Genomic DNA, 14,372 nt, shown 5'->3' with positions numbered 1-14,372 from the left:
ATAAGCCGACAGATTAGTAATGGGAGAAGTTTTCCAAAGTTACTCCATCCACTGCTAATTCCATTATGCTCCAATGGTATCACCTAGATAACACTCTTTATCTGTGCCTAAACCTAAACGTAGATTCCATGCACAAAGCTTCTTTCTTAGAACTGCACGCCTGTGGAATTGTCTTCCGTTTTCCTGCTTTCCGGCTGACTACAATATGGTTGTCTTCAAGTCTAAAGTAAATAAGTTCTTGATGAGCCGTTCTATATAAGTTATCAAATTTACCAAATTTTCATTACTAATGATTACTATATTGTCCAATTTCTACTGTACACTCTTTAACCCTTATCCTTGAGTGGCCTCTGGGCCTTGATAATGTGGTGATGCCTATGTAAAAAAAAAAAAAAAAAAAAAAAAAAAAAAAAAAAAAAAGTCTGATGGCTTCAACAATCATATAATTCCTCCGCATCTGAGTTCTCATCAGTCATTATTGTCGTACATTTCTTGCACACAAACTCGTTATCATTTCTCAACCTACCAGTAATTCCACCACATTTCTTGTTTGCAAGTGTTAGTTTAAATAAAGAAATTAAGAGTTCTGCATTATGTTTCCAATTTACATAATTGTACGAAAGGCAGTGACAGGACGCAGCAGATGGGGAGTTAGTCAACCTTTTTAGTTTGCGTCTGTTTACTGGGCTGATGTCCCCGACCCCCTGCTGCCTTTTAACGAGGAATGAACAACGGGGAAAAAGACTATCTATAATGTATATTGCAAAGAATGTAATATTACAGTATTGAAAAATATATGATCAAACAACCAAAGAATTATGACCCAGAGCAAATAAATGTGCATTGTTGTTTATATTTCTGCTGTTGCTAAAATATAGATATTTTTGTTTTACTCTTGTTCACCTCAAACAAGGCATATTACCAATTGGATATAAGGTTGTATCAATTAAGATAAAAATGAAATGTAATAAGTCCCCAGACGTACCTCTTCATCGTACAGTATATCGATACACTAAGGCTGACTGGGATAGCTTCCGTACATTTATATCTGATCTACCTCTGCATTCCATGTTTAAAAAGGATGTGTCCTCTATAGTATTAGACCTAACTGAATGGTTAATTGTAGGTATTGACCATTTCATACCCTCTAAAAAGTTTCAGCAAAAACCTAACAGCCAGCCATGGTTCTCTCCAGAATGTGCTGCTGCCATTGCGCACAGAAATCACTTTTTCCACTGCTTCAAACGTAATAGATGTATGGAAACTAAAGCCGTTTTCAGGACTGCCAGCAACCATTGTAAGAAAGTAATAAGGAACGCAAGAAAGTTGTATGCTCAATCTGTTAAGTCCAAAGTAGCTGAGCAGCGGCTTGGTTCCCACCAGTTTTGGCAAATAGCAAACAGAATCCTGAACAGAAGCGTGTGCTCCATCCCAACTATTATCAATGGATCTGAGGTAATCTCGTCAGCATCAGACAAAGCCAAACTCTTTGTCAAGAACTTTGCAGCTAATTCTACCCTTTGCGACCAAGACCGCCAACCCCCAATATTTCCTCTTGTATCAGAAAATACGCTATGTGATATACGTATATCTGTACGTGATGTTGCCAAACTAATCAAAAACCTTGATTCCAGTAAAGCAACTGGCCCTGATGGTATTCCAATCATAGTACTCAAAAAACTTCAACCTGAACTAGCGCCCATACTTACAAAACTGTTTAAACGTTGTCTTAAGGAGAATAGTTTCCCATCTCCCTGGAAAATCTCATCAGTATGCCCTGTATTTAAGAATTCAGGTGATCGCTCATCCCCCTCTCAGTACAGGCCAATAAGTCTCCTGTGCGTCATGAGTAAGTTGCTAGAATCTGTATTAAATACAGAAGTAATCAAACATCTCAACAAAAATAACCTTCTTAGTGACACTCAATATGGTTTCCGTTCTGCTAGATCTACAGCAGATGTCCTTACAGTTATATCGCATAGGATTAGCAAATCTCTCGACGGTGGCAATCTTTCTAGGGCAATTGCTCTTGACATATCTAAAGCCTTTGATAGGGTATGGCATAAAGGTTTACTTCATAAGATCGCTAGCTATGGTATAGCTGGAAAAGTCTTCTCAATTATTAAATCATTTCTTTCTGATAGATTCATAAGAGTAGTAGTTGAGGGGCAAAAATCAGAAGCTCACAATATTAATGCCGGTGTCCCTCAGGGATCCATCCTGGGCCCAACTCTTTTCCTGATCTACATTAATGATCTTCCAAATCATATCCTTACATCATTTGTAGACATTTATGCTGACGACACTACCATTTATGGTACCACATCTAAGACAGTAAACGAGCAAGTTCTCTCCAATTCTCTCTCCTCTGATCTTGAGCACGTAGTACAATGGGGAAAGGAGTGGCTGGTTACTTTTAATGCATCTAAAACCAAGCTTCTCTCTTTACATCATCAACATTCTAATCCACATTTGTCATCAATTGAAATGAATGGCTCTCGTCTTCAGGAGGCCTCAAGTTTTGACAAGCTTCTGGGCTTGACCATTACTCCTGATCTTAAATGGAACACGTATATCAAATCTGTTGCCAAGGCCGCTGGAAAAATGGTGGGATCTTTCTATCGATCCAGTAGATATCTCACTGCTGATGCTATTCTCTATCTATATAAGAGCCAGGTACGTCCAAGGATGGAATACTGTTGCCACATCTGGGCAGGAGCTGCTAGAAAGAACTTGTCCTGCCTTGATAGAGTTCAAAATAGACTTCGTAGCCTCGTAGGAGATGTCCTTTTCTCCTCCTTGCAACCTCTATCTCACAGAAGAGATGTTGCGAGTTTGTCTCTGATGTATCGTTATTTTCATGGAAAGTGTTCAACTGAGCTTCAATCTATGGTCCCCCCTCGCCAAACTTTCACAAGAAACACTCGTCTAGCTGTAAACACTATCAATAATTTCCCCCACTCTTTATCTGTGCCTAAACCTAAACGTAGATTCCATGAACAAAGCTTCTTTCTTAGAACTGCACGCCTGTGGAATTGTCTTCCGTTTTCCTGCTTTCCGGCTGACTACAATATGGTTTTGTTCAAGTCTAAAGTAAATAAGTTCTTGATGAGCCGTTCCATATAAGTTATTAAATTTACCAAATTTTCATTACTAATGATTACTATATTGACCAACTTCTACTGTACACTCTTTAACCCTTATCCTTGAGTGGCCTCTGGGCCTTGATAATGTGGTGATGCCTTTGTAAAAAAAAAAAAAAAAAAAAAAAAAAAAAAAAAAAAAGGGGTTATTATTTAGGAACATATCAACAGTGGACTATATACATGGAGTTGAGAAGCAAGAAGTCTGTTCACGTTATATTTAAACTCTGCATACTTGTACGAAACATGGTGGGAATTCTAAATTCTAGCAGTCTGAGGGAAGAAGCCATTGGAGTAGAAGGTTTTTCTACAATGAAGGTGTAGGATTGTGCTGCTTGTGTTAGTCAGGGATATTTATGTCGGAGGAGGGGAGTTCATCGGAGCAAATTCTATTAAAAGACTTGCAAAACAGACACAGGGATGCAATATTATGGTGATGGGACAGGAGTTGGAGCTTGGTTGATAGTGCAGGACCTTGTCTAAAAGGGAGAGACTGTAGTGGATGCATCAGCTCAAATGTGGCAACAATACTCCATGCATGGCCAATCCCAAACACTGTAGTAGATCTGGTTTGAGTACATAAAAAGTGATCTGAAGCCAACTCTCTGGATTGAACCGTATTGAGAGCAACTATAAGACATTACCTGGTGTTGATCATCCTGGAGTCTGGGACACTTGCTGCACCCTAAATACCAAAACATGATGAAGTAAAAAGACAGAAAAAAAATACAAAAACTCACCGATGACATTGTGTCTAGGACTGAAGGGCTCCACGACAGTCTGGTCACGGTAACTCCGGAAACCCTGGATAATTACCTGGTCAGATAAAAACAAACATTTTTTTTTTTTTCATTTTCGTACTTTATATCAATAAGATTATGTGTGTGCGGGTGTGTTTTTCTTATAAAGATGTAACTTTAAGAATTATTTTTTATTATTTACTATAAATTTTATTTAAGTCAAATATTATTTACTATTATTTATTTAAATAAAAATGCAACCAAAATTTAATTTCAGTCAAGAGATCGAGCACTTATTTCCAACTAAAATCATCAATTTATTTATTTAATGCAGACTTTTATCCTCATCTTTCTTAGTTGTTGTTTCACAACGTTTCGGCCAAGTATTTTTCTAGCCTTCATCAGGTGGTAGCCTGCCAGAGGCTTATTTGACCAAAACGTGGTGAGAAAACAACAACTATGGATGGTAGTAATTGCTGAGAATGCAGTTAGGAGATTCAGAGTTCCTATCCCGTCGTGGTTACCACCTGACGAAGGCCAGAGGAATAGTTGGCCAAAACGTTGTGAAACAACAACTAATAAAGCTGAGGATAATAGTCCGCAATAAATAAAATTAATAAATAATACTCATCTCAATAATGAATTCCAATCTATATATAGAAAAGCGAAAATGTGTGTGTGTTTGTTCGCTTTTTGTGTATGTCTGCAAAAGGCTTTTTTCGCTGGGCTTCTCGGTCAGCTCACTCCTTCTTAAAACTTTTTATATGCTGTCTAAATGATAATATCTACGAGTTATGAACAGGGGTCGCATGTCTATTTAATTTGCCTGACTTTCACATTCTATTTTTTTCCAGATTTTTAGATCGCCGCATGTTTCTTTCGCTTTTCAATATAAAAAAGCGAAACTGGCTTCGAATCGGCAGTTTCCTGGCCGGAGTCTCCCGAAAGCAATGTAAACATTTGGTCAATGTTGGCTTTTCACCGTGATATCAGACAATTGCTTTCATCTGGAAACTCCCCTAATAAACGGGGGAGCTGGTTTTCCCCAAAGTTGGGTAAAAACAAACAAACCAGATCTTTGACCTCATTAAAAACTGTCCCGCAGAAAATGTAAACTGCTGCATAGCGATTGCTAACATCGCTAATAATTATGGCCCCTGTGACCTTGGCATACTGACTTGTTTCTATGTCGACGACTCTAATCTCGGTACTGCTCGTTAAAAGCACGGTCACGTCGTCGGCATAGGCGGTATACTTTACCGGGGTAGAGCCACCTGGCAAAGTAATCTCGCAAAGGACCGGATTCACCTGAAGCTGGAGCAAATATTGCCCAAGCGCCAGCACATATAGCATCGGTGATAATGGACAACCTTGACGGATAGATCTTGTTAACATGAAGGGCTTCGATCTCACCCCATTCACTTCCACCATAGCACCGGGGTTGGCATACAAGAGGCGAATTCAAGAGCAAAACTGGGGACCAAACTCAGTCGAGCAAAGAACAGCCCCTAGGTAACGATGGTCTACTCTGTCGAATGCTTTGAACTGATCTAAATTGATGAGCACGGCTTCTGTATCGACTTTTTCTACGATCACGCGTATCGTGTGCAAATTATCTTGAATTGTCCGGCCCTTAACAGAACAAGTCTGTTCTGGACTTATTAGACGGTGTAAGACAATCTGCAGATGATTTGCTAAAATCTTGGCCAAAATCTTTAACTCTGTGTTTAACATCATTAAGGGCTGGAAATTACCTATCCCATCCCCTCCATTTTTATCTTTGCGTAGCAATTTAATGATCCCCTGGGTAAAGTACTGAGGTTATCACCCGTTCCTAAACCAGGAGTTAAAAAGTACGACCATCAAAGGAATAAAAATGGGCGACAGCCTCAAATACACCCCGTAGGGCAGACCATCAATCCCAGGGGTCCTGTCTAGCCCGACCTGTTTCAAGGCCTCAAGGACTTCTTCCTCTTTTATGCTACCTTCAAATCTAGCCGCTTCGGTCCCCTCAAGGCGAGAAAAGTCGGCTAAATAGGTGTCAAACTGTCAATAGTCAAATCAGGCTCCTTGGTAAAAAGCTCCTGAAAATGAGCCCGGAAACCCTCCAAAATTTCGTCATTCGATGTTATGGTTCATTCGTCCAGCAATGTGACACTGGCGATGTGTCGATCAGCAGAACGTCGAAACTCCTCCGCACGCAGTGATGCGGCCATATTTGTTGCCTCGTTTGGCGCTCTTTTTAATCTAGCTCTAACTAGTAATCCCTGGTCCTCCCTGTTATCCAAGGAGTCCAGTTCAGCCTTAACTATAGTATAACTAGCACTATCCCCCTCATCCACTACCCTTTCTAATCTATCTTCTAGTGCTGCTTTCGCTGCTCTAGAACTAAGGTTGAGCCGGCGACTGAAATCAGCAGCGAAGAACCTAATGACTTTTTTTAGGTTACCTCACCACTTATTTCCGATAATAGCCCCCGTCAATTCCCTCTGTATGGTTAGTAGAAGCTGTTCCCGGAAGTCCTTCACATCGAACAACGACATGTTGAACTTCCAGTAACTAGCCATCCTAGGGTTAACACTATCTCAGTTTACTCAAACCGGGACAAGCCTATGGTCCGAATAAACTATATTATGAAAACTTGGACAGTCTAAAAGACCTAGGTCGACTCTCCTAACTAAGAACCGATCAATGTAACTCGACAGTTGCACCGGATCGGAGCCGTGTCTACCTGTCCAAGTTCATGCTAAATCCCCAGGTTTTTCGTTTTGAAATTTATCGACAAGATCAAACTTGTCGATAAAGTCTCGAAATGCCTTAGCATCCCGGTTCTGGTTAGTAGCCCTTGTGGTATTAACCCCGCAATCTAACTAGGGATCCAGGACCGCGTTCCAGTCTCTCGCTAAAACTAACCGACGAGACGAATTCATGAAAGGCTTGATTCGCCGAAAAAAGGAAACTAGCTCAATACGGTTATTGGGCGCATAAACCGCAATAAAACGAAATGCCACATCCTTTACGGTAACATCCAGTACGTGCAATCTTCCTTCCGGATCTGCATATACAGGGTCACACGATGCATCAAGAGTGCGCTTAACTAGCCAGGTAACCCTTCTTGCATGGGTATCAAAATGTGCTGAGTAGAGCTGAAAGTCTCTAAGGAGCACACCCTGGTAATCACTTGGAATAAAGTGAGTTTCCTGTAAACAACAAATATCCACACCGAGGCGTTGAAGGTCACGTGCAACTTGAAGTTTACGAGAGGCGTCCTTCAACCCTTGAACATTCAAAGTAGCTAATCTTAAGGCCATCTTGGATTACTTAGGGTTGAGAATCCTGAATAAACATAGACGGTGTCAAGACACGGACAGCAGTCCCCATAGACCCAGTGGTCATCTCAGTGGTGATGGCCTCATCCGGGGACAGACCGCCGATGTGTTAGTTTGAGGGCCCGATATAAAGATGGATGAACCTTTATGGGGACCCGCCTAACACATGTCTTTCTGATTTCTGTTAGGTCCTTGTCGTTAAAAACTGCAGCTGGAGGAAAAATGTCATAAGCTGAATTTACTTCCTCCAGCATACACCATAAGCCAATAGCTTCTTCCCGATTCCTTACAACTGTAAGAAGCCTTCTTGCAGCTTTAAAGTTTTCCGTGTTAGCTACTTCTAATTTTTTTTACTGTTTTGAAGGCATAAAGTGCCCTGTAGTCTTTCCTATTGTGATTTTTCATCATTGTTTCTTGCTCTGGGGTTATTTTGCAAACGTTTTTACCTGTGGGGTAAGGGAGCTTTTTCTTTCGGGGTTCAGCTTCAGTAGATGGACTTCGTGGCCTTTTTTTTTCCGATGGGGTCGCGGGAGGCAGGGAGGCAGGAGGAGAAGGGGGAGGCATGTCAGTTTTCATTGGGGAAGGAGGAGGGGTATTTTGAGGGGTGTTGCAGGGGGTATTAAAAGGGGAGGGTTTGGGTGCTGATTGTTTTTTTAGAGACAAGTGTTGTCAGTTTTTTTTCTCTTTTTGGTAGTTTTCGTGTTTTTGTTGGGGAGGAATCAGGAAAGAGAGAGTTGGGAATGGCTTGGTTTCTTTTTTCTGAGTTTTCCGTTCTTGGTCAAGTTTGTCCTTTAATTTACTTAGCAGCTTAAACTTGCTGCCACCCAGATCTTTTGTACACATTGTCTCAATTCTTTCTTTTTCCAGACTTTGTGCATATGATTTTGGGGATGAAGGTTTTTGTTTTTTACAAGTGTCCACTCTTGTGCTTTTACTGGAGATTCATTTGTTGAATTGCACAATTGCTCGAATTGGTTAAGTGTGACTTTCTTAATCGGGCTTACATGGGTGCTTGTGACGGGAGTAATAGTGGTAGATGATTTAGTGGCGATACTGTATCCTATTTTGGGTGTCTGTTGTTCTGGGCTTCGTTTTTTTGTGTGTCTGTTGGGTTGTGTGAGTTCTTTTAGGGCATGTGAACGTGAGGTGCCCTACCTCTCCACATATCCAGCAAGCTGGGCGACGTTTGGCTACCACTAGTGGTAGTTTCTCTTCCCCTGCTTAAATATAGTAAGGAATTTTACTGAATGCTTCCGTATTCAGCCAAGTTTCAAATGTCCATGTTCCTTGGAATCCGTCCAAGCTCACACCAGTTATTTTTCCAAACTGAAGGAGAAACGCGCACAAATATTCCCCAGAGACAACCACTGGGATCTCGAAAACTGAAACTGACATACTCCTCCTTCCCATGTACTCCATTCTCAATATGAAGTCTTTGGTGATTATCTCCTTTTTGGCCTTGTTGATACATTCTTCCTCGGTCTTGAATAATGCATTCCATGTATTGTAGCCTCTACATTTAGTTATTCTTTCAGGCCTCAAGCCTGTTTTCGCGATTAACTTAGCAACTTGGTCTTTCGTTGAACGAATCAGTTTCTTGGTCTTTCTATCTACTACGAACAAAAGGATAGTTTTTTTTGTAATCTCTTCCAACCTTGGAAGATCAAGCTTGACGCCTTTGTCTGTGACAAATTCCACACATAGTTTGGCTTTCTCAATGAAGTCCTTAACATCAATCTTTATGGCTGGAGGCTTCATTCATTCCTGGTTTTCCATGTTGTCGTTAGAATTCTTGGTTGGTAGAGTTTCCATCGGTGTCCTGGTGGCTGACGCCATCGCCGGTGGAGGCAGAAAGCAAAAATAACACTCCAATAACAAATAACGTAGGAGGAAAATTTAACTGAATAGCAATAACAAATCTAACAAATAACAAAGAGAGTAATAACAGTGATAAGTAAAGCGCAGAAAGACGAGTCAGATTCATATTGGGGTAGGGGATTTATTTGCTGCCCACGACAGCAAAATGTGGCACAAGGCCAGAAAGTGGGAAACCAGCAGGCTCCCCTAAAGGAGGGGCACTCCTGCAATTGTAAAAATTGCCTAAGTAACTCTGTCTGCATTCTGCGGTCGGGGTGCCTCAGACAGTAAGCGATAAACTTACTCCACCGGAAAGCCCAGTGGCAAGGCCTGAGAGGGTGGATCTTCTAGGTATTACCCAGACGGTGTACCTCAGTCCGACAGGTGCTGGGCCAGGAACTGGCCCCTCACCTGTCGGGCTGAGTGTCAAGAACGGATCCTTGACGAGTACTTCTACCCTGTTTCCCTGCAGCCGAAGCCACTAGGAGACACATCCCATCATCCAGATTCATAACGGGGTATGATCCTACACAGTCGAACAATTCTATTTATAAACGATGCTGCTAGGAACTGACGAATCGAATTAATTAACGTTCTGCTACCAACCAATCAGAAACCAGAATTGCTCCATAAATATTAAACCTTTTTGTAGCAATTTCGCATGCTTTTTCCGTCTCAACACGATAACAATCTTTTGCTCTGTGGAACTGTCTACTGCAAAACCAGTCACCTCTCAGGACTTGTGTGGAACAACGAACCATCGGAAACTGTTCTGTCTACTGCAAACCAGTCACCACTCAAGAATTGTTTAGAACAACGAACCATCGGAAACTGTTCTGAAACTAAACATGGCTTACACTTCTAGAACATTAATCAGAAGGGACATTTTCAGGGCATTCAACATGAAGCAGAAGGATCTGCGCAAAACGGAAGTAAATTCGGACTAAAAGGGATTAAAATTGAAAATAAAATCGTTATATATTTTGTACATTCATGTTAGTTTATTTTTAATCAGTTCATATGCGTGTCATGTTGGTAGTGGTGGTAACGTCACCAGCTTTGAATGCTACAGTTTTGCTTTCGGTTTCAATTCTAGATGATGGCGCCCAAATACCTTTTTTTTTTCCTTTTGAAATCATGACTCTATAATATATACGAAATCTGAACAAATTAAAATATATTTAAACGTATTTTACAACCGGGCAAAGCCCCCACCCCCGTTAATTCTATCAAAAAAAAAAAAAAAAAAAAAAAAAGCACGGTCTGTATTATAGTATAATTATTAGCACGGTATGTATTATAGTATAATACAGACCATGCTAATTTTTTTGAAACCCATTTCATGCTAAATAATTTAGGTGACTGAAATAGGATAATATGCTTGGTTGGATTTTTTTTTTTTTTAGATGTCCAACAAGTTGTAGGTGTTGATCAAAAAAAAAATTTTTTTATAAACAAAAAATACAATTTCAAAAAATTAAACCATAATATATAGTTTTGCAATTAATAATATTTTAAACAATCGGTACTTGTACAGTTTAATCAAGACATTAAAAAATGAAAATATAGAAACATTGTATGTATCCGTTTTGGACTGAAGGAAGATCTCCGAAAAAAATTTTTAACTTCATTTGATCGAATAGTTTGTTTGTTTTTTTTTTTGTTTTTTTTACATCGGAAAAACACGTTTTTATGACAACACGTTGAAGGTAGTAATCTTTGAATTTTTTAAACGCGCCACGAGGAGATAATTCAGTTTAAAGCGCCGACACTCCCTCCTCATCTTTAATACTAGCTTTTCTTCCTAAAAATCGAACCTTTTGCTCGGTATCATAACAAATTTTTTTCGCTGAAAAAAAAAAAAAAAAACTACTTGATGAAATTAAGTGTATTTTTTTTTTTTTTTCAGAGAACTTCATTCCATAACGGATACGTACAATATAAACTTTTTTCGATATTTTTATTCGATGTTTTGATTAAACTGTACACGTACCAAAAAATCTTTTAGAATATTGAATTCTTCAATTCCTCTCTTCGATCTTCCTAGCTCTAAAACTTAAATGTTTACATTTTTACTTAATATTTCAATAATATCAAATAAAATTTAGACGCATGAAATATTGCACGGATTGCATTTATTTGAGGTATTTTTCATCTTTTAAACAAAACAAAAAATCAACCATAATCGAATGGAATTCAGAGGCGTGCAAGTTGAGTTCATAAACAATAATAACATTTTTTTTGCTCGATTCGTTGTTGTTTTTATCATATTTCTTTCAAGCGCAAATAAATGTTTACTTACCTGTTTAATGTACATTTTGGCGCGTGTATATATTTATAGCATATTACAGATGTGCTTTTTTGTGGGAGGGTGGAAAAACAAATAAACCGCTGTTAAAAGCGAATTTAGAAAATCGCTAAATTATCTCCTCCAACACAAATGGCGGTAAAACTGGTTGGTAAGGCCGCTTACGTTCTTCAATATAAAAAACAATATGGCGGCGGAACAAAGGGAGATAATCGCGTTTTTTTTTTTTTTTTTTTTTAATGCGTTTCAAACTTTGCAAGGATTATCTCCCTTGTATTAAAAATACGATTTTCAATTTTATTCAGAGCTATTTTTATTGTTTACGCTGGTGTAGTGGACTAGTGGAAAAAAAAAAAAAGTCATGTTCACTGAAAAAAAAAAAAAAAAGGACAAATGGATTTTTTCAAATTCATTTTGGTTTCACTCGTGCTAATTATGGTGCCTGTTTAGATTGTTGATCTTTCAAACCAACATTTCAGGTGAAAACATTATTACATGTCGTACTTTTACGTGTTAAAGCGAGATTTGTATAAACGACACGCAATTATATATTAATGCGTTCACCTAGAATGCGTTGGTTTAAAAGAACGCCTATATAAACAAGTACCCTAAGTTTTATTTCTATAAATATTCGATTAGTAGTAAATAGAAAAATAATAATAATTTTAGATATCTGTCTCTCCCCGGCTATGGATATTGATTCGATTCCGATAACGAAATATCATTGCCGATAAAGCGACTACACAAAATGAAAGATAGGTTCCTGAAGCGGAAAAAAAAAAAGACGAAAATTCACTTAATTTATTTATATCGTCTATTTGGGGGGCGGGCTACTACAGTTTATCGCTGAAAATGGAGATGCTTTTTTCGGGCACCTGTCATCAGAATGAGAGGAAGAAATCAATATTTTTAAACTATGACCGAAGTATGAAATAAATAACAAAAAATCTAAACTAGATAATGATTATTTCCGGAAAGAACTAACTACTACGTGCCCCAGCCCAGCGTAGTATAAACACCCCCAAACCTCACCATGTAAAGAACGGTTTTCGGAATAAATACCCTCCCAAACTCGAAAGCCGTTCTTAACATGGGGAGGTTGGGGTGTTTATACTAGGCTGGAGCACGAAGTAATTAGTTCTTTCCGGAAGTAATCATTATATAGTTTAAATTTTTTCGTTGTTATTTATTTTATACTTCGGTCCTTCCTCTGATTCTGATGACTGGTGCCCGAAAAAATGGCGTCTCCATTTTCGCCAATAAACTGTAGTAGTATTTTTTGTTTGCTTTTTGTGACTGATATATTATTGAAATTGTTGCATTGTGTTTTTTTTTATTATTTAAAAAAAAAAAAAAAATTATTATTATCATTAATCAAAATGTAATACAGAATAGTACGGACCGTGTTATTTTTAGATGTGATTTTCAGGTTAAAATAAATTTTGCGGTACAATTTGTCCAAATGTTAAGTGAAAGTACAGAATAATTTAAAAAAAAAAAAAAAAAAGCTGGCGCACTCTCTGGTGTTAAAATGGGTTTCTATTTTATAAATCATAGCATTATTATTTCAGCACGTCCGTATTCTGCATAAGTAAAAAAAAATAACGCTAGAAAGCAATAATTACGAAAATAAATAAAGAACAACAATTTTCTAAAATATTTTTTAATACATGTAAACAATGTGGCACTTTTGCATTATGCGGGCGGCCGCCATGTTCTTTAGTGCGTTTCACTAAATTGTCGCCAGTTGAAATATTGTTGCTAAATGTTTAACAACTTCAATTAAATTCAACAAATTTTGTGTAAATAAATCATGTTTTGATAATGATGATTTTTTTTATATGAATAAGACGAATTTACTAGGTTTGTTTTGTCGCCATCTCTGAGCCATAATTGCAAATATGAGTCATAAGTGAATAGTTATTTAACGGTAGTTTTTCAAATTACAAAAGATTCATTTCAAAGCAATTCATATTCTTTGGAGAAAGTATGACTAATATGCACCCAAATACAAACTTAATTATCAAGCGAAGGCAATGTCGCTGCATAGGGTTTGTGGGTGAAAGCCTTAAAAATATTTCTTATCTTTAACATTATTACATGTACATATATTCACGTTTTTGTACATACACTCACATTCACGTGTACATACACACATGCTAACGTACACACATGTACTCACACACGCGCACACATATGCACACAAGGACAACGTCACTTCCCCTTTCAAAGGAAATCCACACATGCGCAAAAGACCACCGGAAACAAGTATAAAAAAAAGAGCAATAAGCGGCTTCTTCCTTTTCCGACCTGCCACTTGCCATTTTCGTAGACCAAGAAACAGCTTTGACTTTGCAATCAAAAACCAAGATCGGGTCAAAACAGAGCAAATTGACGGGACTTCCATGAATCATAACTTTTATACCATGTAAAAGAAGAAGCTTCAAATAAACTAGTAATTTTTTTTTTTATAGCGTACGAAAATAATGAAAATGCAAGACCAAAATTGTGTTTACATTATTGACACCTTAAAACAATGTTCCTGTAGTGATCATTTTGAAGCTGTAAACACACCCGTGTTTAAAAAATCGAGCAAAAATCAACTAATGGTCAGATTTTCATGAATTTTTTTATACGTACTCAATTTTAAATTAACTTATATTTTAAAAGCAGTTTTCATTAAATATGTGAGGGGAAATTCTTTTTAGGTGTTCTACCCCCTTCCCATATTTCATGTTATGAAAACTAAACAAAATAAATTTAGATTCGTAAAAATTGAAACATTTTATAAAGCTGAAGAGTTTAAATAATTAAAAAATAGTTATTTTATATATATATATATATATATATATATATAAACCCATTATTTATTCCATTTACCTTGAAGTTGAAGATATAAATAAAAAATAGACATAAAATCAATATTATTATGTTTGAAAAAATCAAAGATTTTTCTCAATAACGTATATAATAATTAGTTAAATTACAACACAAA

The 14,372-nt window shown here is 37.8% G+C and overlaps 1 protein-coding gene across 1 annotated transcript in view; it reads right to left on the bottom strand.

Annotated features, from left to right (window-relative positions):
• Positions 1 to 11,577, bottom strand: part of LOC145242125 (structural maintenance of chromosomes protein 3-like) — an 82,843-nt gene extending 71,266 nt beyond the window's left edge. The window contains exons 1-2 of the mRNA XM_080105048.1: positions 11,372 to 11,577; positions 3,884 to 3,959 (exon numbers count right to left, since the gene is read on the bottom strand). Coding sequence (XP_079961174.1) covers positions 3,884 to 3,959; positions 11,372 to 11,386 — 91 coding nt within the window. The 5' untranslated portion in view covers positions 11,387 to 11,577. The remainder of the gene's footprint in view (positions 1 to 3,883; positions 3,960 to 11,371) is intronic.
• Between the last annotated feature and the right edge of the window lie 2,795 nt (positions 11,578 to 14,372).

The sequence above is a fragment of the Euprymna scolopes genome, chromosome 21 (assembly GCF_053919585.1).
Source record: "Euprymna scolopes isolate OS-2025 chromosome 21, ASM5391958v1, whole genome shotgun sequence".
Classification (NCBI taxonomy): Eukaryota; Metazoa; Mollusca; class Cephalopoda; order Sepiida; family Sepiolidae; genus Euprymna; species Euprymna scolopes.
The sequence above is the reverse complement of the archived record's forward strand: the minus strand, read 5'-3'. Positions and strand labels throughout refer to the sequence as shown.